The sequence below is a fragment of the Callithrix jacchus genome, chromosome 6 (assembly GCF_049354715.1).
Source record: "Callithrix jacchus isolate 240 chromosome 6, calJac240_pri, whole genome shotgun sequence".
Taxonomy (NCBI): Eukaryota; Metazoa; Chordata; class Mammalia; order Primates; family Cebidae; genus Callithrix; species Callithrix jacchus.
Genome location: NC_133507.1, coordinates 132,276,224 through 132,302,848, shown reverse-complemented (window position 1 = coordinate 132,302,848; position 26,625 = coordinate 132,276,224). Strand labels below are relative to the sequence as shown.

Genomic DNA, 26,625 nt, shown 5'->3' with positions numbered 1-26,625 from the left:
AAATAGAACTATTCATAAATGAGTATCAGTCAGTATTCAAGACAGGTTGGCTTTCCATATAGCTAAGCATTAATATTAATAGAACGTTCAGAATTATAACAAATACTGATGATGATTATTCTGAATGTAGGAGGAGACTAAACTTCCAATAGCAAATTCAATATGTCTTTTTGGAATCTTTACAGCTGATCATATACCAATAAATTAGAGAAATTATGTGGTGATTTAGTTTGGACAAGTTGCATGTCAGAACTAAACTTAAATTGACCTTGCAACCTACTCAGTTATTTTCATTGGATAAACATCATCTTTGAATATTTTCAAGGAATAATATATTGCTATGCATTTTTGGTCTCCAATTAAAAATAATAGCAGTCATAATACTTTCTTCAGTAAACTTTTGTGATTCCTCAAATAGACTCAAATTACCATTAATGTCAGTTTAGGAATCTTCTTGTCAATTATGTGACAAGACACATATTCAATGATCACTAAAGCCAAACGGATAACCTTTTCACACTGTTCCAAATTTAATTAGAAATAAGGGAAGATTCACAGAGCAGGAATAAACAAACTGTTAGCACAATTCAGATATGCAATTTGCAAGTCATAGTGGTATCTCGAAGAGTTAGACAATATGTTTATAGATTGTCTAGTCAGGGCATGGAAAAGACTGCCAGAAACCAGACAGTTTATGGTTCTGTAAAATTAAGGAAATATTTTGGGTTTGTGTAAGAAAATCTGAAGTATTACATATTTAAAATTTAGCTGTAATTAGTTCTATAAGTATCTTTATTTTTTTTATTCTTAAGCACACACTGTATAATGGTACATGGGATCCATTCAATTAAAAAACATACCTATATAATAAAGAAATATATAACTAAGCACTTGCTCAAAAATTGTACATTTTAATACTCTTCATATATTTTTTCTTTTTGAAACAGGTTCTCATTCTGTTACCCAAGCTGGAGTGTAGTGTCACTATAGGGCTCACTACAGCCTGAATCTCCTGGGGTCAAGCCATCCTCCCACCACATTTGCTCTATACTATTAAAATGTATGTTCCTTGAGTGAATATTTCACATTTTCCACTGGAATGACTATCATGGCCTTTCTTAACCCTGTTCTACTATACTCTCATAACACCTGTATGTAAATACTATCTTTTAACATTTACCAGAGATTCATTCATATTATTTTTGGATCAGTTTAGATATTCTAAATTTACCAACTGCAGACAATGTATCTCCATTATCTATAATCTATTCATTATTTTTTAATTTTCCCAGTGTCTTGCATGTAGTAAAAACTCAGAAAATGTTTGCTCACTTTTTGAACTAAATAAAAGGTATTAGACAGCAAAACTCAACTTTTTATTTTTTGTTTGACAACAAAATCCCTCAGATAAGATGCCCCAGATGAAAATATTACATAATTTTCTCAAGTTCCTTAGACTACAAATTTTATGGTGAACATTATTAAAAAATGATTCTTCTCATGAAATGTAAACTACACGGTTGTTTATTTGGTGCAAACACTAGCAACATCGATTTTCATAGCATTTGAGTTCTATTTCTCTTGTACACTGAAAAGTATGATTAAAAAAGAATAAGATTTAAAACAACTATAAAGGAGAAACAAATACTTAGTGTTTTACAACTAGTAAGACATTTTAATTTTAAAAGTCAATTTGTTCTTTATTTGTTATTACTGTAAAATCTTCCATTAGTATCTTACAAATTAAGGAACCCAAAATAGCAATAATTCTGACTTTTATGTGTGAATATGATGTACCAGTAAAACATTTCTTTTTCTCTGTATTGGTGATAGATTTTATCTGTATTTTCTGTGATTAGTGACATGCATTTCTGAAATGGCTGGCCTGGTTATAGGCTATAATCTGTGTTATGGGACAAATAAAAGACAATATAGAACAATATGTCATAAACAGCCTTTTGCTCTGTACTCTAACCAGCTTAGATACATAGACTGAAAGCTCCCACACTGGCTGCTACAGAAAGAGAGATGTGATACAGATAAAGTAAGATAAATGGTAGACAAGTGGTAGAGGAAGACTGAGATTTGTCCATACTTCTACACTCAAAATCTCTACCCCATGCAACATTTATGAATAATAATTTAACAATAATGATTATGGATTACATTAAGAGGGGGTATACTATGAATTTATCTTAAAAGGCATTACTAAATATGATATGTGTTAATCCTGACATTATAAGAATTCTGCAAGGTAGGTATTATCTCTATTTCGTAGGTGTGGATCCTGAAACTCAGTGTCTTGCCTATGAGTCTGTAGCTAATAAGTGGCAATGCCAAGAGTAATATCCAAGTACAGCTGTTCCAAGGTTCGCGTTTCCTCTGATATGCCAAACCTTCTGGATGCTAAAATGATTAGTGAGGGAATGTGTTCTCTTTCCAGGTCAATGAGGGGTGTAGTTTTACGGGCAAGAATTTCCCAGTGCCATGCCCCGCTCCTATCTCTCTTCATCCAGAAAATTTAACGCTTTATGTTTGAATTTCATGAGCGAGGGAAGACACTAAAAGTCAATCACCCCAGCTGAAGTTCTAAGGAACTCCTTTCATTGGCCAGAGGAACTTGGGAAGGTGGGAATTTCTCCCAGGATAAATTCCCCTGCTCCTTCACCCACACAGGATTTCCAGCTCTCTGGAATTCCCTCCAACATGGTGGGAGCTCCCTTTCCCCTCTGGGATTTTCCCCTCTGGAATCCCCTTCCACACTCTTCATGGAAGTCTTTCTCTTCTTCCCCTTTCTTTCTCTTTTCTCTACCTAAATAAAATCACTTTCTACGACACTTGTTATAAAAAACTGTCCCCCCAAAAACGAACCACCATCATCCATGCCTGCTGTGCCAAGAAAATCACTAAAATGCACATTGTCCCTGGGAACCAAGGTCCCCTGGGCCTAAGGTGTCTAACCAAGTAACCCAATGGCAAGACTAAAAATGCCTGAAACAGGTGCCAGCACAACATCACCCTCACAAAGCCCCAGGTAAAGCTAGCCAAAAAGGTCCAGGAAGCCAATCTTCTTCTGGGCGCTGTCACGGCCTTCTCAGTATTTCTCTCCTGCCCTAAAAACTTGGTGCTGAAAAAGTTACTACCTCTATTCAGTTGCTATAAGCTATCTCAAAAGTTAATTAATAAGAAAAAAAGACTGCTAATTCTCTCTGTAAAAGGCAGCTCTCTCTGCAAACCAGCTTAACTCTTCAGCCGCCACAGTTTTAAAAAATAAAAGGGCCCTAAATCTGCTAACAACAGAGAGAAGGAAAACCTGTTTCTTTCTTAAAAAAAAAAAAAATGCTATTTTGTAAACCAGTTAAGTGTTATTTTAAACATAGAACTCAGATATCAATCAAAAACAGGGCTAAAAACCTTCAAGAACCTGGCTCTGTTCTCTCCTAGTTTCATTTATAACTCTGGGCCTTTCATCCTCAACCACCTGGTCATATTCATTTCTTATAAAACTATAAGGTCGCAATTAATCCTGCCACTAAAACCCCAAATGTCCTTGGCTTGTAAGCTCTATCGTAAACCTGTAAATCAACCTGCACCCCTAAAAGGCTCCCTTCTGGAGAAAACCTCAACTGCAGGGATGCTTCTATACCCCATTTCAGCAGGAAGTAGTCAAAAAGAATCAATGCCCCTATTCAACAAAAGTTAAATTTTCCTGTTCCGAGGGGAATATAAGGGAATGTGTTCTCTTTCCGGGTCCATAAGGGGGTGTGGTTTTAAGGGCAAAAATTTCCCAGCACCATGCCCCCCTACCATCTCTCTCCCTCCGGAAAATTAACAGTTTATGTTTAAATTTCATGGGCGTGGGAAGAAACTAAAAGCCAGTCATTCCAGCGGAAGTTCTAGGGAACTCCTTTCATTGGCCAGAGGAACTTGGAAAGGTGGAGGTTTCTCCCAGGATAAATTCCCCTGCTCCTTCACCCACGCCAAATTTCCAGCTCTCTGAAATCCCCTCCCACAAGGTGGGAGCTCCCTTCCCCCTCTGGAATTTTCCCCTCTAAAATCCCTTTTCACACTCTTCATGGAAGTCTTTCTTTTTTTCTCTTCTCCTTTCCTTCTCTTTTCTCTACCTAAATAAAATCACCTTTCTACAACACTTCTTGGGTCCAATATCTTACTTTTACAAGCATATGGCATACCTGCAGTGGTCCCATTGCTTATTCTTTAAAAAATTAAAGGCCAAGAACCCACAGCATTCTCTCAGGAGAGCTATGCCTCACCAGCACCACCAAAAAAACCCAGTTACATTAGAACTTGGTGGAAGGAGGCATTGGAGTGAGAATCTCAGCAGAGACATGAATTCCTTTCTTTCCTCCCACACAGAACACTGCATCTTTGAAGATGAAATAATTAAAGGCTAACTTTAATTTCAAATAGCATAACACAGAACATTCTAAAAAAATCTCCTAAAAATTTTAAAAGCTTAGAATGTTTTAGTATAATTAAAGGGAGCTTAATATTCCACTATGCTCATATCAATTTAGAATTTTAGAGCTGGAAGGGTCCTGTGAGTTGACCTAGTCTAGCCTCTCTTTTATAGATGTGGGAAATGAGGTCCCAGGAAGTTAAAGCCACAATTTGCATGAATGGACTAAAGTGGACTTTCTTTTTTTTTTTTTTTTTTTGAGACGGAGTTTCGCTGTTGTTACCCAAGCTGGAGTACAATGGCACGATCTCGGCTCACCGCAACCTCCGCCTCCTGGGTTCAAGCAATTCTCCTGACTCTGCCTCCCGAGTAGCTGGGACTACAGGTGCGCACCACCATGCCCAGCTAATTTTTTTGTATTTTTAGTAGAGACGGGGTTTCACCTTGTTGACTAGGATGGTCTCGATCTCTTGACCTCGTGATCCACCCACCTTGGCCTCCCAAAGTGCTGGGATTATAGGCGTGAGCCACCGCACCTGGCCTAAAGTGGACTTCTTAAGCTCAGTTCAGTGGTCTTTTTGATATATGACATTATATTCCACATTACTTTCTTGGTTTGTTTATAAAACATTACAAGTCAGTTATATGTATGTGAATGTGTTTTCATATATGCATCTATATTATATGCCCAGATGTATGGCCTCACCTCTTGAATAGGAAGGCCTCAAATCCAGCAAAATGGCCATGTAATAAATGTCAAATGGAGGCTGTCAGTATAGTAGTATGCTAATATCCAGGCACCTTTAACACTGTCCATGTGTTGACAGTATCCAGGCAACTTTAACACTGTCAATGGTGTTGCAAATTTGACAAAATAACTGAGAACAAGAACAAAATAGAGTAATAAACCAAGGACTCACCTCTCCTACACTTTTCATAGAGCTACCAATTCGGCTAGATGTTCCGTGGAAGCGGTCAAGATCCCAGCGGGGAATCTTGGTGACCATGTAATCCAGGCTAGGTTCAAAGCAGGCTGATGTCTTCCCGGATACAACATTCTTAATTTCTGGAAGTGGGATTCCTAGGGCAATCTTTGCAGCAATGAATGCCAATGGGTAGCTATAAAAAGAAGACAAATTTATTTTTTTTTCTTTGAGCAATTATTGAAAACAGGCCAGAACATAAATTGGTCTTTCTTAAAATTTCTGGTATTATTGTACTTCAAAGTATAAGATACTTGATTCTCTGTTCTGCATCAATATTTAATAGCCACTTGTGGGATAATAGGAGTCATGATACAAAGTATAGAGGCACAGGTCACAGGAGAATTTACTCCCTATGCACTACATGCATTGCAACTCTCAACCTTCATCTCTTCAATCCAAAAACAATAACTTTGTTGATAAATAAAGTTTAGCCTCCACTTGTGTTTAACTCCACTAAGATGAGAATCTGCAAAATATTTCTGGAGAAAATACATACATACCTGTACCTAAGAAGACAGTGGAGTTAGCTAGTATGAGGGAGTATGTAATGGTTAGAAAATGCATGTATTTCAAGTTTGGGTCCTTGCTCTGTCTCCAAATTATCTTTGAACTTTGGGCTCCTTACAAAATTAACACTTTGATAACTTGACAATCTTCATCCAGAATGTCAGTTTGGATAATTTTGTTTGAGAGGAGAATTCATAGAACTATAGAACCAAATGAGTTGTTTAGTACAACTTTCATCTAACAAATGAGGAAATTGTCAAGATAATAAGTAATGTGCCCAAAATCACATGGTCAATAGAAGAACCAAATTAGAATGCAAGATTGTGACTCCTACACAGGGCAATATGCCTTTCGCCACTCCATGAAGTGCTGTGGAACTACATTAAAAAATCTAAAGAAGTAAGTATTTTGTTCATTTAAATGTAAGATGCTAAATACATTATTAGAAACAACAGGTTTTGATTAACTTTCCCTCCAGTCACGCTTGCTAGTGGCTGTTACAACACAGCAGATTTATTTGTTTGTTTGTAACATTTCCTTGTGAAAAAATTCTGCACTGTTTAGTCTTGAGGAGTTCTGCTAAAATAAAAGTAAAGTGTATTGCATCCTTGAGTCAAGTGAACTATATTTTCTGTCAACTATTTGCTATAGGGCTATACACATGAAGAGAACAGTTGAAGAATAAATTAAAGATTAATCTTCACTTTTAACGACATCTGCAAAATGCAATTAAGAAGCATACTTTTCACAGCCTGCTTTGGCCACCCAGATTTTGCTTTGTTTATGATTAGCCAGCGAGCAAAGCCAGCTAGCAATACCGTTTACCTCAATCTGGCAACAAGCTCATTAATAACCATGTCCTCGGGGTCCTATAAATGATTTGCAGCTAGCATATAGAAAACAGTAACATAGTTTAGAAATGCAGTACAGTCTTCCACTCTCTGCCAATTTTTTATTTCTATCTGCAAAGAATCTCAATCCCATGGTCAATTATTCTCATCTTACCCAGTGGCTTTTGAGGCCAGAGCAGAGCTTCGGGACAGTCTGGCATTCACTTCAATGATGCAGTATTCCATTGAGGTAGGATGAAGGGCAAACTGAATGTTGCATTCACCCACAATGCCCAAGTGGCGAACAACATTGATAGAACTACGTCTCAACATCTGAAACTCAGCATTGGAGAGTGTCTGGGCAGGAGCCACAACAACTGAGTCACCTGTATATCCAAGAAGTACTCGTTATTTGGTGCATATTTAAATAACCAGCGTCAGTGACTTAACCATATACTTGCATAATGCAAGACATAGAACAGTTTGAGGGTTTGTTGGGATGTATATGTGATATCAGGTATTCCCTCGATTTCTGTTTTGCGCATATTACTCTGATACAGTACTTTAAAAAACCTCTCCAGCCTTTCCCAAACTCATCTATCTAGTAAGTAGCTATCAAGGCTTCAATCATCTACTTACTAGATTGACTTCAACTTCCCTGCTCTTCATCTCAAACTAGCTCTCAAGTTCTTCCATTCATAGAATATTATACCCTCGTCACCCAGACTGGCTCATCAGATGGCTTTCTGTATCTTATCCCTTCCCATTCTCGCCTCTCTCATCATAGCCCCTTATATCTGCAGTCTTAGTCTCCATCCCTTCTGCCTTCAGTTGTGCTCAGATATCCACTGTCTTTGGAAGTCCTTCTCCCAACATTGCCAGACAACCACACAAAACTTTATCATTCTTTATATGAATGAGTTTCTTGAAAGTTTGCCAATTCTGCTTACTACTTGATACCATGTAATTCCTTTCAATAGAGCTCACAGAACTGACTTGCAATAAAATTGTTCTGTTGGATATCCGAAAAGCCAAATTAAATAATCAGTCTTGGTCTTGCGTAGCATTTGATACTGCCACAAACAAAGTTCTTTTATAAAATAGTTCTTGCATTGGCTTAGTTGATACAGAACTACCCTGATTTTCCTCTTAACTCTTTATTCTCCCCTTCTGTCTTCAACACTAATCCTTCCTCTTTCCCCTGCCCTATAAATCTAAATGTTTCCCAGAATTCAAAGTTCAACCCTTTCATCTCCTCTTTCTATTTCTATGCCTTTGAATACCTTGTCTATGCCTACAGCTTCATTTATCTCCTTTATGCCAATAGTTTCCAATGGCTTTGTATCATCTTCATTTCTGTTCTATTTCTTAAATTCCATCTCCACATTCTCAACTCCCTTTTTTTTTAACTCCGCTCACACCTCAAATTTAGTACTTTTAAATCCTAAGTTATCATCTTTGCCCTCTTATCTAACTAGTGTACTTCCCTGAAAAAATCATTTCTATTATTGTGCCTATTTTCTCATTTACTTGGAGACTAACATCTTAGTCTGTTTTGAACCTTCTCAACCTCCCTTCTTATTTCTCAACACCAAATCTTATGGATCTTATTTCTACCATATTGCTTATCTTTGGCTCTTCCCCAATTAAATCAGTATAATAATATCTGCCTTACTTCACAGGGTTTGTGTGAAGATCAAATTAAATATGAGAATATTTTCGATACTGTAAAATACTATACGTGTGCAAAATGTTATCACTAGTCTGTCAACTAGAAATAGTAATTTAAAGACAACAACTTTATGAAGACTGCAGTGGCCATCAAAGACATGAGCTGAAGGCATTACTATAGTTCTTGAAGATGCTTTGCCTACCTGTGTGAACACCCATGGCATCAACATTTTCCATGTTGCAGACAGTGACACAATTGTCATCAGCATCTCGTACCACTTCGTATTCTATTTCTTTCCAACCTGTCACTGACTTCTCCACCAGAATTTGGTTGGTCATAGCAAAGGCCTAGAAATTTGTGACCAAAATATCAAAGAGTAAGAAAGAGCACTGGCTTCGACAAGGATATTTGGCAAAATGCCCTGACCTAAATCCTGGTCAGCACTGAACTCTCAAACCCAGTCTCCATTGTTCCCTGCATAGGAGGCACAATGTGTCAGAAAATCAGTGAGGTACCAGGAATAGCATCCTGCAGTGAATAAGCTTGATTTACATTATTGAGGCTTGCCATTCAAAGTGCTGATATGACATTAAATCAAACTAATTTAGGAAAAAGAGAAAATAATTGAGCAATCAGGCAGAGAGAAATGAAATTATTTCAGCAGCTAGGCTTCTGTGAAACCAGAAAATGTGATAAGTGTGAATAAATATGGAAAAATAAGTCTAAAGAAGCTGGCTCTCTCTAAAATAGCTGAGGGTGCTTTGTACAGTGACACACACAATAAAAGTCAGTTGATGTTGATGAGGAGGAGAAAGGAGATGATGACGGTTGTAAACAGCCAAGATGGCATATAAAACTTGGGAATTAGAAGAATCATATGGGACTATTATTATGGTTAATGACTGCCTAAATGCTTAAATACTCTGAGTCATATATCATGTATGCCTGATTAGACAGATATGAATTAGCATAATTATCATTTCATATTTACAGCATACCCAAAATGGGAAGAATGCTGAGCCCAAAATAGGAAAGTGGTAATCTCTGACCTTAGGACACGCAGTGGCTGATAATCCAAGACAGAAATGCCTCATTGTCTTATAATATATTTGGTTTAAAATGGCAGTGAAAGGGAAAGTATTTTGAATTTTTTCAAATTATTAATCGGTATTAAAATAATAACTCAGTGTAAGTTTTTCCATAATGTACCTCAATATGATTTTTTTTAATTCCCTTATCACTATAGGCTCCAGCACGTGCAACTAAAAATGTGACACATTTGTCCCCACAGCTGCCCACGATGAGATTCTCAAAGTGGTTAGAAAATTCAGTAGCCAATGTTAACAATTTAATAATGATTAATTCATCATTCCGGTTGCCTGCTAAAAGAAGAAATCTAGGAAACAAAGGGTATAAATTTGGAAAAGCATTTTGCATTATAATGAAGTAAAATGGATATTTAGATACAGGGAAAATTGAAATTATCTTCACCTGTTTCCTCAGCTCGTTTTTATTTTTATTTTTTAAAGTCTTTAATTTTATACAAAAAAGTTAACTTAGGGACCTGGGTAAGTTAATGCAGCTTTTAATGGTGCTAATTATAACCTCAAGAGAATAAGGGGATTGTTTAGGACATAATGATACGACTAATTATTCTCAAGGGAAGAGCAAGTTTTTTTTCAACAAGAAAAATCATTTAGAGGACTATTGATTATTTGAGCACAATATACATAATTGAAAGCTATCCCATTCCAAAATTGTCTTCATTATAAAGTTTCTTATGTGAAAAATTCAGTTTTCAGATTGGTTTTTAGAGAGTAAAAAAATTTAATAGAGAATAAGTATGCATTGGCACTATTGGCAGTTATGAAGTCATTAATATTGAAAATATTTGGAACATCTAACAAGCTAGATAAAATAAACTTTTTATCTTCAAAAACATGTTTTTGCTTTAAATACATGATTCATATGTCCAAAATGCAAACAAGAAACATTTATATTAGATATGTTTCCCTTTTTTGTAATTTTCACAACTTTATAAAAATGAAACCCAAGTTGTTTATATGCCATTATAGTTATTTAAATATGCTGAATTGTACCTATCTGTTTTCAAAATCCTATGTCAACAATTCAAGGGTCTTATTTCAATTTTTCTTATTTCAGTTCAAAAAGTAAGTAAAGATATAGCAGTAAGCTGTGCTTGAGCTATTTCCTAAAAATCCCCAAAATAGCCCTCACAAGAATTCTGTCAAATTCACTTCCATGACTGCCATGTAAGTTACACAGGTTTCCTGGCTGCACATGTACTCATTCTCCAAAGACATTAATGAGTTCCTGGTATTTCCAGGCACTGTTCTACTTTGTGGAAATAGAGTACAGACAAAAGTCTCTGTTTTTTGGAACCTGTTTTCTACATTAGTTTCTAATTCAGTTTGTGTAGCATATCTTACTTTTCTCACGAATTTTCTTCTAATACTCAAGAAAAGAAGTAGTTACTAATATGTTAAAGTAATTTTGATAGAATATAAATTATAAACACTCAAATCTCTCTTGTTTTTATGAGTATATGGCAGTTGGAGGAGTTGGGTCATTTACTATACTGAGAGGTTTATACCATGTATATTTTAAACACCTTAATTTTGAGTAAACCAAACTACTCGATGCGCTTTCTTTCACTTTCTGGATATCATCCATGCCAGTCATACTATTTCAAAAAATAATTAAAAATAGTACATTATGTCCTATTTTTTCTTAATCACTAAAATATATTTTAGCATTTTCCAATATTTGGGAATAGATTATGAAACAAAGGAAAATGGAGGTGAATTAAGTTCATCTCACTGAAGTCAACAGAATGTACTATAAAGGTGGAAACTGAGGTAAAGTGACCACTGGTTTACCTTGAACAACGTGACTTCATTGCATCCTGGAATGAACTGTTGCACTGCACTACCCTCTCAAAAGTGTCATCTTTTGGAAGACACTTGGAGAACATGACTATGATTTAATAAATAAAATGTAATTTCTCTCCTATATAACATCCTATATTTGAAAAGGTATGTCAAGTTAGTGTTTTTGGTAGGGAAGAATATTGTCTACAGAAATACATACCTTTGTGCCGAGATCCATCAAAGTCTCTCTATTGGGACAGATGCCTGAACCTAACCCTCCCAGCGCATAGGCAGAACGGATCATTACTGGGTAGCCAATGGTGTCTGCTGCCTTCAACGCGTCTTCCATCTGTCAACAAGAACAAGGACCCTAAATCTTAAAAGCGGAGCACACTAGCAGAATAGACCACACAAGAGAATCTGGCAATCTCCCCATTTATTTGGGGAGAGTGAATATTGAAATGTCCTATTATTCCCTCATCTCATTCTGAAAAGCAAGTGTTGTTATTCAAATGTTAATTAAATCCTAGGGTAGATGCTTTACATACAGTGAAGACTTTTAAGAAACATACTTTTGTGGTAAATTTTATCTTGTCCTATAGAAATAGAACCATGGCCAAAGCAGAAATAATCATCATTCATTTGAGAATGGGAGCCAAATTGAATTTTTGAATTTTTATATGCAATTTAAAAGTCTATTTCTTTTTTTTTTAATTGTACTTTAGGTTCTGGGGTACATGTGCAGATCATGCAGGATCGTTGCATAGGTACATACATGGCAATGTGGTTTGCTGCCTCTATCCCCCTGTCACCTGTATCTGGCATTTCTCCCCATGTTATCCCTCCCCAACCACCCCACCCTTCTCTGTCCCTCCCCTAGTCCCCACCAACAGACCCCAGTGTGTGATGCTCCCCTCCCCGTGTCCATGTGTTCTCTTTGTTTAACACCCACCTATGAGTGAGAACATACAAGTGTTTGATTTTCTGTTCTTGTGTGAGTTTGCTGAGAATGATGGTTTCCAGATTCAACCATGTCCCTACAAAGGACACAAACTCATCGTTTTTTATGGCTGCATAGTATTCTATGGTGTATATGTGCCACATTTTCCTTGTCCACTCTATCATCGATGGGCATTTGGGTTGGTTCCAGGTCTTTGCTATTGTAAACAGTGCCGCAGTGAACATACGTATGCATGTGTCTTTATAATTTCTTAATGAAACCAGGTTCTCTGCTGCTGAAGCTAGCTTGATGTTACCACAATAAGCCATTAGGAACACTGCATATTAAGAGATTTTCCATTTTTCAACTTCAGTCTGAGAATAGTCCCAGAAGCTTGGAATTTTTTTTAACTTACAGAATACAACATATGGTGGCTATATTTTTCTGTCATGGAATATTACTACACTACCAATGGGAATGTAATTACACCTTTCCCATATGCCTGTTTCTTACCCTGAGGAAGCAAGGACGTAATTAAATCTGGAAATGAAAGAATAAATGTATGGCAGGAGTGTCCCAAATTGTGCAGCAGAGCTATCCTGGGATTATTCCTGATTGACAAATTTGTAACATGAAGTATACTTGGTAGCATTGTTTTCTGAAACATACACAACCCATTTTTAGTTGTCCCAGAAGTACCTGCCTTATTCCTAAGGGTATGCCTGCTTCTACCACTTCCCCATAGCACCCCCACTTCACTCGCTATAAGCCTGATGTCAAAGATAAAGTCAGGGGCAAAAACGATACAAAGTGAATTGATTCTTTTTCCTGGTAACTGGTAATAGCTTACTGATAGGCATAAGTGGCAATGGAAATAAATAACAGAAAAGCAAATCTATCTCCCTTAAATACCTAAACCACAGGTTTTCCAGTCATTAATTTAACTGACTGGATCCATTTTATTCAAAATGCTTATTTTATTCCAAAAAATATTTAAAGCCAATCTCATTTCCAGGGCATTCAAACATGCAAAATGTGTGACTGATACTAGAAAGAAGGGAAAAATTGCTTTGGTTTTGCAAGTTGGTATGGTTCTTAGCTTCAATTCAGATCTGAGACTCATTGGCACTTCCAGCTTTGATAAACCACTTCAGCTCTGGACTTAATGTTTCTCTTTTCATAAAGTAAAATATTAATACATATCATTTTGGCATTGAGTGCCATAATTAATATACAATATTTCTGAACTATTAACACATTTCCAGAAAAAAGTGCATGTAGGTATAATAATTTTAATGATGATTATTAGACATGAAAAATCATTCTCCCTACAACCGAAGAAAAATAATGCCCTTGTTTCTCCAAAGCATAGAATCCTTACCGATTCCACTGCAAAACTTGGAGCAATCTTTTCATTGATCTCATTTAGTTTGTCTGAAAACAGCTGCCTGTCTTCTGTGGCCATAATGGATTCAACTGAAGTTCCCAGGACTTTCACACCGTATTCCTTGAGCACACCTCTCTTGAATAGTTCCACTCCTACAGAAGAACCAAATATAATTAGTTTTTAAAATGTTAAACTTTTTTGTCTTCTTTAACAGACGACTGAACACAACTGTCTTTTTTTTTTTTTGTCTTAAAATCTAAGAAGGTACCACTGTCTATAACAGAATTTTACTTAGGGAAAAAAATTGAAATAAAAATTCTGAAGATAGTCTGTCAAAATATGTCACTGATGCTACTATTACTTATATTATCATCTTCTGAATATCATTTTTATCTTTATTAATAAAATTCATAGTGTTATACTGAGCCTTAAGATTTTAATATATTACCTTTCCTTCTAAAGTCCATTTCTATAATGAGATTCTATATTAAAAATCCTAAATATATGAGTACCTATTTGGGTTAAAAAATTATCATCAAAATGGCTTATCTTACACTACCTTTACATCTAATTTTGCCTAACTTTTTTTAACATACAAATTATATCAGCAATTGCTTATCCACACTAGCTAAATAGATTCTCATTTGTAATCTAGTTCCAAAGATTTGAAGAATTTTCAAGAGAATGAAGCAGGAGACTCAGCAGATGAATGAAGGAACGGTAGAAAGATTGATCTATGTTATTATGAAAATATGTTTAAGAGGCAACTGCTACAGGGCTGATACATAAGAGCACTTAACCAATGTTAATTCTCATTTTTCATTTATAATAGTTCTCAAGACCTCAATAGCAACAGAGAAAAGCAATATCCTGGGACAGAGTAGAGAAATTCAAGAAACCTACTGGCCACTTTGGAGCATTCAAGAAAAAAGTTTCTTTGTCTCTCAGTTATTTTGTGAAATTAACTAGTAATATTCATCATATGACTATTTTAAGTGGCTGTTTGCTAACTGCTTCCTCACACATTACAAGAAAGTTTTGATGAACACACAAAGCACAGTTGTTAGATGAGTTCAAATAAAATATATTACACAGAGGCACACATGGCAAAACTCTACAATTAAACTTATAAGAACTTACCACAGTTCAGAGCTGTCTGGCCACCCATGCCCAGAATTAACCCATCTGGCCGTTCTGCCTTGATGACCTCTGTGACAAACTGAGGGGTAATGGGAAGAAAGTAGACGGTATCGGCTTGCTTTAAGCCCACCTCATTGGTCTGGACTGATGCAATGTTTGGGTTCATCAGAACAGTTTTGACATTTTCCTCCTGAAAGAAACAAAAGAATCCAATACATGAATATATGGTCTAAAGAAGAGAATAGCCACACTTAAAGAGAGAGACATGGGGTAACTACGCTTTTAGGTTATCTGTGGGCTGTAGAGATCTATAATAGCATTAGTGAATAAAAGTTAAAGGAAGACAAGCATTTGGTCAAAGAAAGGAAGAAATCCTTGAAAATGAAATTATCCAAAAGAATTGGCTGCCTCATGAAGATCACCATAAGGTGATCTTTGGCACTGGAGGCAAATATAGAGACCATTTCTATACAATTTGTCTAGAGATCCACAAATATTACTGAACTCTGTAGTTCAATCAACCTTAAAAGAATCACATATTCCAAACATTTTAAATTAGTAAATGTAAAGTGGAGCTAGAGGCAATATGAAAGCTGCTTATAATTATGTAGTCAATTTTAGAGTATGCATCATGTGGCAAGGAGAAGAATATATATTCTGTTGTTTTAGGGTGGAGAGTTCTTAAAAGGTCTATTAGATCCATTTGGTCCAATGTCAAGTTTAAGTCCTGAATATCTTTGTTAACTTTTTGCCTCAACGATTTGTCTAATACTGTCAGTGGAGTGTTGAAGTCTCCCACTATTACTGTGTGGGACTCTGTCTCTCTTTGTAAGTCTCTAAGAGCTTGCTTTATGAATCTGGGTGCTCCTGTGTTGGGTGCATATATATTTAGGATAGTTAGATCGTCTTGAATTGAGCCTATTGCCATTATGTAATGCCCTTATTTCTCTTTTTTTAATCTTTGTTCATTTAAAATCTTTTTTTTTCTGAAATTAGGATTGTAACCCTTGTTTTTTTTTCTCTTTTCCATTTGTTTGGCAGATTTTCCTCGATCCCTTTATTTTGAATGTATAGGTATCATTCATTACATGTGAGATGGAGCTCTTAAAAACAGCCTACCATTGGGTTTTGCTTTTTTACCCAGCTTGCCACTCCATTCCTTTTAAGTGGAGGCATTTAGCCTGTTTATATTCAAGGTTAGTATTGATATGTGAATTTTATCCTGTCATTGTGCTACTAGCTGGTTATTATGCTGGTTTGTTTGTGTAGCTGCTTTACAGTGACACTGGTCTGCGTGTCTAAGTGTATTTTTGTATTAGCTGGTAGTGGTCTTTCCTTTCTATACTTAGTGTTCCTTTCAACATCTTTTGCAAGGCAAATCTGGTGGTAATGAATTCCCTCAACATTTTCTTATCCAAAAAGGATCTTATTTCTCCTTTACATGGTAACCTCCAAACCTAAAATAAAAGTTTAAAAAAAAAAAGCTGCTCCCCCTTCTATGTTTATTTGTCTGAGAACAACATTGACTGTACATTTAAAATGCAGAATAATGTGCTCCCTTCTTGCTGGAAGCACTGAGAGCCTTCTGCTGGTTTTCACTTTTTTCTAGATTTTCAGACTTGCCATAATGCTTTAACAAAGAGCATTATGCAACTGTTTGTACATACTATATTTTAAAAAACATATGGCAAAAGAAATAAAACTATGTATGTGCACGCATGTGTGTGTGTATATGTATACATACTTATGAAGGTATTCATAGCTCTATCTCATCCCTTACATCAGGAGAGACTTTCAAAATAATTCTTTATGTAGGCTGCTAAGGATAATTGTTTTAAAAACCAGAATGAGGGTGACACTTAGCAAAATAATTATTATAAAATATGACCAGATGGTTCTTATTATTTTATAAATTAGCATGTAAATTTTAAATTCCCCTAAAAAGTCAACAAAATATTCAGATAAAAGCATAGAAATTGTTCTTGAAAACTCTACATATCTTTGGGGAGAATCTGAATAAAACATTAAATATATTGTGTGCTGCTTTAAATTGAAATGGTGACTTAATGCTTGTAATATACTTTTTTAGTAATTTATTTGATTTTTATACAAAGACTATGAAAGAGATGTCAACCTTTTGGATGAAGAAAGTGAGATTCAGTAAGGTTAAATGGCTTGCCAAAGGTCATATAGCTAGGAAGTGGCAATATTAGGACTCTAATTCAAGTGTTATGATTCAAATCCTATGTTCCTTCGTCCATATGAGTCATCTTTCAAAATTTTAAGAGTAATATTATTGACAAAATGTCAGGAAGATACAAACAGATAAGCAAATGCCTTTATAATATGGGGTGAATTTTAATAATTGAGTCCAAACTAAGAACATAACAGCAACAGAAGTTACAGAAAATCTCACTACTAAAGAAAAGTACCAATAAACTTTAGTATACTTGAGTATTTTTCTGAATGTTCTGTACAATGAATATGGCAATATTTTATAAGTCAAATTAGACAGGAAAAGATCCTATACATACACATCCATGAGTGTTCATTTATTTTAAAACTTATAATTTCAATCCATCTCAATTTTGCATCATTTTATTTTTCTAATTCTTGTTACAATATATGCACCAATCATAATACTTTAGTTTAAAAAATCAAGTCTAGTTATTAGCCTTTTAAATGACCCCAATATAACCTAATAATTCCTGTTCTTTAGTTAAAAATGAATAACTTTACCCAATTGATGTAAAACACATTAAAATACAAACTATAAAAATACAAATTCTTTGTGAAACTTCCAAATAAAATAAAAACTGTATACTAGATAAATGTATTCTAAACTCTGAACACACTTGGATTGCGTTCTAACTAATCATAACCAATGGACAGTCTCCAATTATCTAATGAGAAATCATAATACAAAAATTAAATTTCATTTTGAAAATGTATTCCAAAAAATGTGTGAGTGTGCATGTACATGCATGAATAGTGGACAGTATTTTTAAAAAGTGGGAAAAAGACGAAGTCATTGAGACAGTGTTCTACCTCTTCAACAGACCCCATCAGATGAAAATGTTTGACTAGAGAATACTAACAAAAAAATTAAAAAAAAAAGAAAACCTTTGGCCAACTTTCTTTTCCACATTTGCTGTCCTAGTCTTCTGCTGCCATACTCTGCTACCCTCTACCAGCCTGGTCTCTGGTGAATGGCATTACACTGCAAAGCCTGCAGCAATGTCAACAAGAGCTCACATTGTCTCTGAATGGCCTGACGAGCTCAACGAGGGGTACTAACGGAATTCCTCAAGAGAAATACCTTAAATATACACTGAAATTTTTCTAAAGTTTCATTTTACTACAATAGGGGTTGGGAGATCTCCAGAGTGTTTAAATAAACAGGGAGGATGTCCTTCCACATCTGTGTATCAAATCTTTTTTACTTGAAAATTTTGCCATATCATACAATTTCCCAGGTATTGATGGGAGAACTGGGTCCCCTAGCGACAGATAATAATTTCTAAAACCTGAATGAAATGCGCTGTTGCCCTTGCTCCTCCAACTGGAGTGTCCCATTTTAACCATAGAGATACCTGAAGCATACTGTAGAGCATTTGAGGTACTTTAAAGCACCAAAGATGCCCAAAATTTATCTTTCACACAAAGGACAAGTATATTTGAAAAGCTCACTGCCTCAAAAGAAATAAACAGCATCAATAAATGGGACTTTATGTATTTGCACAGTAAGTAGGCAATAATCTAAATAATTTTGGAGATTACCCTCCTTCATTTACAGATGTGCATAGTTGAGAAAGGTGAAATTCTTGCTCGTGATCAAGCTTCTTTAATACAAGACGTATAAAGGCACAGTTAAGGAAAATAATTATAGCAACTTTGAATAGAGGTAGTGTCATAAATCTAAATTATGAAACACTAATTAGATTCATTAAAGGAAGCATATTAATTCTAGTAAAGATCATATTCTCTCACCTTCATGGCTTTTACAGCTTGAGATCCTGAGTAATCAAATTCACCTGCCTGACCAATGGACAGACCTCCTGATCCTAGGATAAGGACTTTGGAAACCTGTAAGCAATAATAAAAAGACGTTGTTATTATTGCTAAAATGGTGAAAATAAGACATTTTCAAGAGTGGAGAAGACAAACTACATCATCTGAGTTTATGTGGTCATTTAAGGTCTAATGTTATAAAAAATGTAATATAAAGGGAAAAAGACTAACAACTTAAAACTTCTCTAATTTCAATGTGATTTCCAAAGTTTATTAAGGTTTTTTACTTAAGTAAAAAATTTTTAGAAGGGATTTACATTTTATTTAAACATATAAATATCCAAAAATATATATATAAATGTAAATATATCTATGTGTGGTATTTTTTCAAATACACATACATCCTTCTAAATTTTAAATAATAATGGTATGTGTGTGTAGTTTATGAAGGAAATGGGTAAAAACCTTATCATACTAACATACACATTCAAATTAAGGATTTAAGTGTTATGCTATATTAATTCTTCCCCATTTGCTTTTTAGAGGTAAAATATTCAGTTCATGATGCTGAATAACAGTTATTCTAGTTGAAACAAAAGGAATTCTACCACCTATGATTCTGTAATCTGAACTGTATCTCATGTTTACATAGAGCTATGGCTTTTTGGATAATGGAAAATAAATTCTAAAATAAACTCTATTCTTTGTTATGTTATTACAAATGCTCTGTAATCAGTAAACTTTAAAAGATATTGTTTTAAATCAAAACATGAAAGTTTCACTAAACGTCATCAAGAAGGAACCAAATAATTAATTATAAAATGACAGTCTATTACAATGATACCAGTCATCTTTTATTAAACACTAGTATGCCTTACATCATTCAGTTATTAAAAATCATCACATAATCAGGACAATCCAAAATTCATAAACCAAAAACAAGCCCACATACTGACCTCAACTCGAGATGCAACTAGTGCTGGCTTTGGTAGGACTGATGTAACGGCAGTACCTTTTCCTTTCTTTATCAGTGAGAAAAAGGAATCAAACAGATACTAGAAAAAAAATGACCTACTAGTTAGAAGCTTCAAAATTCTTAAGTTCACCAGATAAAACTCAAGATGCCCAGTTAAATTTGAACTTCAGATAAGAAACAAATAATTTTTAGCATAACATTTCATATTTTTTTGCTTTCTTGTCAATAACTAAATATCTATTACTGTAAGAATTTAATCAAATAAACACTTCTGTTCAAGTCCTATAAAAAAGATGTTTCCAACAAGCAATAAATATATCAGATGCCTTCTGAGAATGCCAAATTTTTAGCAACTGGTACATCATTTGCTTCTTCTAAATCGAATTCTAGTTGGACAAAACAATTGAAACTATATCACTTATTATATAGAAAATTAGAAATACTAATTTAAATTTCCATCAGCTCTAAAAAACAATTTCTGAAGCTTATTCTTAAACTTTGCCAGAGGATTTACTTCTGTTGGTTCACTAGATATGACAAATTACAACAAAGAATATTCATTTTGCAATTATTGGAAAGCCAAAAAAGAATTACGTGATAGCAGATATTATTACATATCTTAATTGCAATGTTCCTAATCCAAAGTACTAATATATGCTAATTTAAATTTTAAATTAAAAAATTACTTAGCATGTGTTAGATGATACACTTAACTAAATTTGATTTATGAGTTTCATCATGGTGGGTAATATAATACTGATTTTGGCTATTAAGAACCAATCTTTTCTAACATTAAAACAAGAAAAAAGTACAAATATCTAAAAAGGCAAATTAGACATGAGAGAGTAGAACAGAGCATGCAGAAGGAAAGCTTTTATTATCTTCCTCGTTTTACCTAGAAGTCTTTTCTGAGAGTTCTGACAATGAAGATTTGATGCTGGAGGAGGCCTCTGGGTATTGGGGAAGTCACAATAGACTTCAGATTTTTCTGGATTTCACCAGAAGTGTTTATTTGGAAAGATGTGTTTGAACAATGAACTAAGAACTCACACACACAAAGTAAAAATATGTAGATTAAAAACAAAACTCCTCTAAGCATTCCTTGTGGTTCATTTCTGAAGCCTCTGAATAACCTATGTATGTGCATGCATGCCCTCTCTCCTCCCCACACCCCTTCCCCTCTTTTCTCCTGCTGCTGTTTATTCTTCCTTAGCGGCTACACAACCAGTTGCCATAGGGATTTTTGTGAAGTCACAGATGGGGGATTAAAATTTCATTTCAGTCAGGAGAATGAGAGGGAGCAAGAGGGAATTCATTTGCATAGTACAACAATTGTAAATTTCAGAACTAAATATATTAGAATGATAATGGGTTTAAATATAAATAGCATCACTTTGGGTTTCTTAAGGGCTTTCCCATTTTAAATTTTTTAAAAGATAAAAATTTCCTCTGTGACATTCATGGGGAAATTTTAATACAAAATGTGTGTTACCAAAGCAATTTTTTTTGAGAATGTTCTGCTCAAGATCATCTGGGGTGATTATTTTGGTTTCTCAAATTTCCACACAAATACATATTTTTTTTTTACATATATAATAGGCCTCATCTTTCTGACATACCTCAGTGTCTGTTGGCCCTGGGGTGACCTCTGGGTGGAACTGCACAGCGAAGAAGGGTTTGCTCTCATGCATGATTCCCTAAAGGAATAAGAAATGAGAAGAAATTCCTTCTGCAACAATGAACGCCAAGTGATATAGCTCAAATTTAAAAACTGAGTTAGATGCTTCAAAAAAGTTTTTTAAACTAACAGTAACTATTAAATAGCATGGCTCGATATCTTAAGGACTTACATATCTGACCATTTTGATAGGTATGGAAAATGGATCAATGAAGACTCAACTAAATGTGTTCTCTTTTAAAATAAATAAATAACAAATTTGGTCTACGGCCTTTGAGACCTCTCTGGGCCCCAAGCCCTAAATTACTTTTCCAAGGTTCTTCTCAAAGACTGCACCAGTGTCAGGTAAGTCCCAGAGACCCACCTAGACTGCTCACAAACAGATTTGGACCAACAGCTCACTAACATTGAATGTGGATAGTTGTTGATTAATGACTGAAATAGTGAATCTTAACAAGTCAACTGAGAGAGAATAAGAATAAGAGAAATGACTTTTTAAAATACAGATGCCCCTGAAACAAAACCTATACCTGTTTTTCAACCCCCAACCTCCAAAAAATCACAAACAAGAGAAAGATAATTGCATCACGGTGTATTTAAAAATTATAGGTGAACATTCTGGGTAAATAAGTTATTGCATATTTCAAAGCAGCTAGAAGACTTGGAATGTTCTCAATACAAAGAAATAAAAATGTTTGAGGTGATGGTTATCCTAAATAGTCTGATTTGATCACTACTTATGCATGTATCAAAATATCACATGTATCTGATAATTATATACAATGTTTATGTACATTTTTCTTAAAGCCCTGCATTTTCATCACCAGCTGAAAAGGTTTATTGACAGCATTTACCTCATTTGTTTGATCATTGACATTCACAAAAAGTGGTTTCCAGCCAGCAGGGAGGGCGTTGTCCAAAGCATAGCCATGATTCTGAGCGGTAATGAAAGCTTGTCTGTTTGTGATATTCAAAACAGGCTGATTCTGCCCTCTGGAGAGAAAAGAAGAAAAAGAATAGGGAAAGGAAAAGTGAAGAGAATAATATAAATGTATTTCTTCTGAAGTGGTGAACCAGAAAAGCCTATTAATATTCAAAATTTCAATTGCTTAGTGAAAATCACTCTGTGAGAAAAGTCACAGATTGTTAATCCCAATAATTTTCCCAACAAAAATCAATTTAGGAAGCTTTGTTGTGTGTTAAGTACACACAGGTCTATTAAATTCTGTAATTGGTTTTAGAAAAGGGGGCATTGCACTCATAACAAAAAGGATTGCTCGCCAGCTTAACAGAAACAGACAAATATAAGTGACTTATTTTAAGAGAACTACAATCATTTTAAAGCCAGAAGAGAGTTATTGGGAGACAATAAAAGATGACTGCTCACACCGGAAATACACTTTATGTAGGGGTTTGCCCATGGGGGAAAGCCTGATGTTTAATAAATTAATATCATTTGAAGGAAATAGGAGAAACTGAGAGGATCTAAAGATTTCTGGGCTCTTAAGTCACATTACCTTCTTAAAATGTTACGATGTTCTGAAATCAAGCTTAAAATCAGAACAATTTCCCTTGGAATATCATGTGATTGAGTATTATAACCTCAACTTACGCCAAAGGAAGGAAAATAATTTTAAATTATAACAAGGTTACTGTTAGAGAAGGCCGCCTTCCAAAAATGCAATAAAAGTGGTATCAGGTAGTCAAACAACTGTCACTCATATAAGGTATGTTTACTTATTTACTCTAAATAAATAGCAGGTACGTTCTCAGAGTTCATTGTATTTAGTTAGTATGTCAGAGCTGATTTACTGTTAGCAAAAGTGAAACTACCTCACCTGTTGGCCATGGACATCTTGTAGGTTTTGGCACCAGCAGCCAAACCTGTTATTAAGTTTCCTGTACTGATTCCAAACAATGGCTCCTTGCGATCACTCTCCATAATCTAAATTGGGGAGAATTTTTATTAACCAAATAGTACAGTTCCAAAAAATGTTGCTTCTGAGTGAATAAAAATGAGATATCCTTTTTTCTTAAGAAGATAAAGAGAATAGTAACTGACTTTTAAAAGAGAATATAAATAAGGACATCACTAACAAATTGGTAGCATTAGAATTCAGTAAGATGTACTTTACATTCAGACTAAACTAATTCAATATTTCTTTAGAGACCTACGGGTCTTATGGGTCCCAAGGTCATCATGAGGAACCATGAGTTGTCAGTTTACAACTGTAAGGCAAAATACACTTGGCCTTAGGACTCCAGTTCTTTTAACTCAAGGGCAGACTCCCAAAGTTACTTTGTCTGAAGAAAAACCCTGTTTTCTCTGATACTCTCTCCTCATTGGTCCCCCATAGAATATCTCTACTAAGAGTGCCTCAGAAGTCACAAATAGAAGTATTGAAAAATCCCTGAATATAAATAAAATGTATCACACCCTTTCAGGGTATGGAGTGGAAGCCCCCATTTCCCACACAGATCCACACTAATTCCAGATTCACTGCACCTTTCTGACATTCTGAATTAGTGGTTCTGCAAGAGCTGGATTCCCAGGTCCTCCCGCAATCAAAATCCCATCATATTCCATCTTGGTGAAATCGTGATTCCAGGGAACTAAGTGTACTTCAGCTCCTCGCTGGAAAAGAGACATGAGAATGATGAATTTAATAACATGTTTCTTTGCCAAAGTATAATTTTGTTAGACTTTCTCTTGACTAACTATTCCTTAAAGGGAAGGAAAAATTTGTACACAATTCAAATAAATAATACTGAGCAAAAATTTCTCTGGAGCCAGGCTTGGTGGCTCATGCCTGTGATCCTTGCACATTGGTAAGTTCAAGATAGGGGAATTGCTTGAGCCCAGGAGGTCAAGACTACCCTGGGAAACAGGGCAAAACCCCACCAAAAAAAGATAAAACATAAATTAGCCAGGTATGATGGCATGTGCCTGTGGTCCCAGCTATGCAGGAAACAGGTGAAAGGATCACCTGAGCCCAGGAGTCAGAGGTTGCAGCAAGACAAGATTGCACCATTGCACTCCAGGCTGGACAACAGAGTGAGGCCCTGTCTCAAAAAAAAAGAAAGAAAGAAAGAAAAGAAAAGAAAAGAAAATGGGGTGGCTCACTGTATTTAATGTGATGTAAATGGAGCCAACAGTCAATAGAAAGTGGAGGGAAAAAAAACACCATTAAAGGTTTGATCCTGAAAAAATAGATAATGCAGTCTCCTGAACTCAAAAGAAGTTTCAGTGCCTACAAATACATGACTGGACTGACAGAGTAGGTTACATTCACACTACCAGTTGCAAAAAATATAAATCCAGGCCGGGCGCGGTGGCTCAAGCCTGTAATCCCAGCACTTTGGGAGGCCGAGGCTGGTGGATCATGACGTCAAGAGATCGAGACCATCCTGGTCAACATGGTGAAACCCCGTCTCTACTAAAAATACAAAAAATTAGCTGGGCAGGGTGGCACGTGCCTGTAATCCCAGCTACTCAGGAGACTGAGGCAGGAGAATTGCCTGAACCCAGGAGGTGGAGGTTGCAGTGAGCCAAGATCGCACCATTGCACTCCAGCCTGGGTAACAAGAGCAAAACCCTGTCTCAAAAAAAAAAAAAAAAAAAAAAAAAGAAAGAAAAATATAAATCCATTTTCTGAAAATATTAAGTTGGTCCACATAAGGACCTTCTTCAGTCTTGCCTTTTTGTCTTATCAAGTTTTAATCAGCCTTCTTTCCTAGGATTTTTCATTATCTATAATATTTATATTCTAATGAAAAGTTAGAAATTTATTTTAACATAAAAACACATAGAAAGGTGTCCTTGAGAGTTTCCCATGAAGCATTTCCTGAAACAAGGATTTGAGAGAACAAAGGCTTATTTGGATAGAGAGGAATCAGATAGAGAGGAAGTGACATCATGAAACATCCCAATTAAAGTCTGCATTAGCAAGCAGTTACCACTATGGATAAGTGAAGCTTAAGCCCACTGGGGAACTCTGAGAGCCCTTAGAGATTGCCTATCCATGGGATGAAGGATCTAGGGTAGTTACACTGACTCTTTCTGTGCTTTGGGTGGAGGCTACTCCAGAGATCATTAATTCTATAGCATTTACTGTCTGCTGGTAGGCTCCAGCCATCATGCAAAGAGTTATAGATACTTGCAATTGGAAGATGGGCAACATGAATTAAAATGATAAATCGAGAGTGAGATATAGACAGGCCACCCACATCTACTACCATGCATGCTATCCATGCAAATTTTTGTTAATAAACTTCAAAAGAGTTTGAAATCATGATTTGAATATTGCTGATATTCTCTAATAAGGAGGTACAATGAAGAATCTCCCTAACACATGCTAATTTGGTTTTATGCAAATTGAGTGTGTGTGTGTGTGTGTGTGTGTGTGTGCGTGTGTGTGTGTGGAGGGGAGATGTATAGACAGAAGACAGAGGAGTGAGGAGAAGGAAAAGTCCTAACAAAACTATATTTAAGAAATATTATTCCAATGGTTAAGTTCTTGAGAATTTTTAAGTTTTAATTTTAACTGGTTGTATAAGGGTTGTGAAAGTTCATACTGTGAAAGTTTGTACTGTGTCAGGGCATGATTCCTACAAACATATGGTGCATAATAAATGTAGGCCAAAGGAGAAGCTATCAGACAGACTGTATCTTTTTGGTCATCTCTGTACCCCAAAGACAGGGAACATGATGCATCTCAGAAGGTCAGTCAATAAGTGACAAGAACAGTCATCATTTTCTTCCATGTTTTAGTGGCCCTTGAGGTTTTTATTTTTTTAAAAAAAGAAAAAACATAGCAGTCTACATCTTTAATTTGAACAGGGATAAATGTGTTATTTTATAAATCAAAAGTAACAAGAAGATTGTAGATCCCTGACATTCTAAAAGAATGCTTAAGTTTCTCTGTGACAGAGGAAATTGGCTGAACACTAATAATCAATACTACAAACCCTCACCTTTGAGATGAACAAATTACTTACCTTTACTAGTAGGCGGATTACATTGTTTTTAATTCCACAGTCTACAGCTACCACTTTTGTGGGGTTTCCTTTGCCATACACCTTGACATCCTGCCATTTTAAAAACCAGAGAGTGAGAGGGAAATCCCAGCTATGGGCAACAGAGCAAAACCATAAACACATCTGAGGATGCTTTAAACTTAGATTGGT

At 35.4% G+C, this 26,625-nt stretch overlaps 1 protein-coding gene across 4 annotated transcripts in view; it reads right to left on the bottom strand.

Annotated features, from left to right (window-relative positions):
• Window positions 1-26,625, bottom strand: part of CPS1 (carbamoyl-phosphate synthase 1) — a 155,751-nt gene that overhangs the window by 62,655 nt on the left and 66,471 nt on the right. For all 4 annotated transcript variants that reach the window (XM_008999418.6, XM_054257904.2, XM_035305601.3 and 1 more), the window contains 13 exons: window positions 26,437-26,526; window positions 23,945-24,073; window positions 23,277-23,383; window positions 22,293-22,431; window positions 21,380-21,457; window positions 19,741-19,839; window positions 18,764-18,859; window positions 14,774-14,963; window positions 13,628-13,785; window positions 11,527-11,655; window positions 8,618-8,762; window positions 6,919-7,129; window positions 5,341-5,539 (listed from right to left, as the gene is read on the bottom strand). In XM_008999418.6, coding sequence (XP_008997666.4) covers window positions 5,341-5,539; window positions 6,919-7,129; window positions 8,618-8,762; window positions 11,527-11,655; window positions 13,628-13,785; window positions 14,774-14,963; window positions 18,764-18,859; window positions 19,741-19,839; window positions 21,380-21,457; window positions 22,293-22,431; window positions 23,277-23,383; window positions 23,945-24,073; window positions 26,437-26,526 — 1,770 coding nt within the window. The remainder of the gene's footprint in view (window positions 1-5,340; window positions 5,540-6,918; window positions 7,130-8,617; window positions 8,763-11,526; window positions 11,656-13,627; window positions 13,786-14,773; window positions 14,964-18,763; window positions 18,860-19,740; window positions 19,840-21,379; window positions 21,458-22,292; window positions 22,432-23,276; window positions 23,384-23,944; window positions 24,074-26,436; window positions 26,527-26,625) is intronic.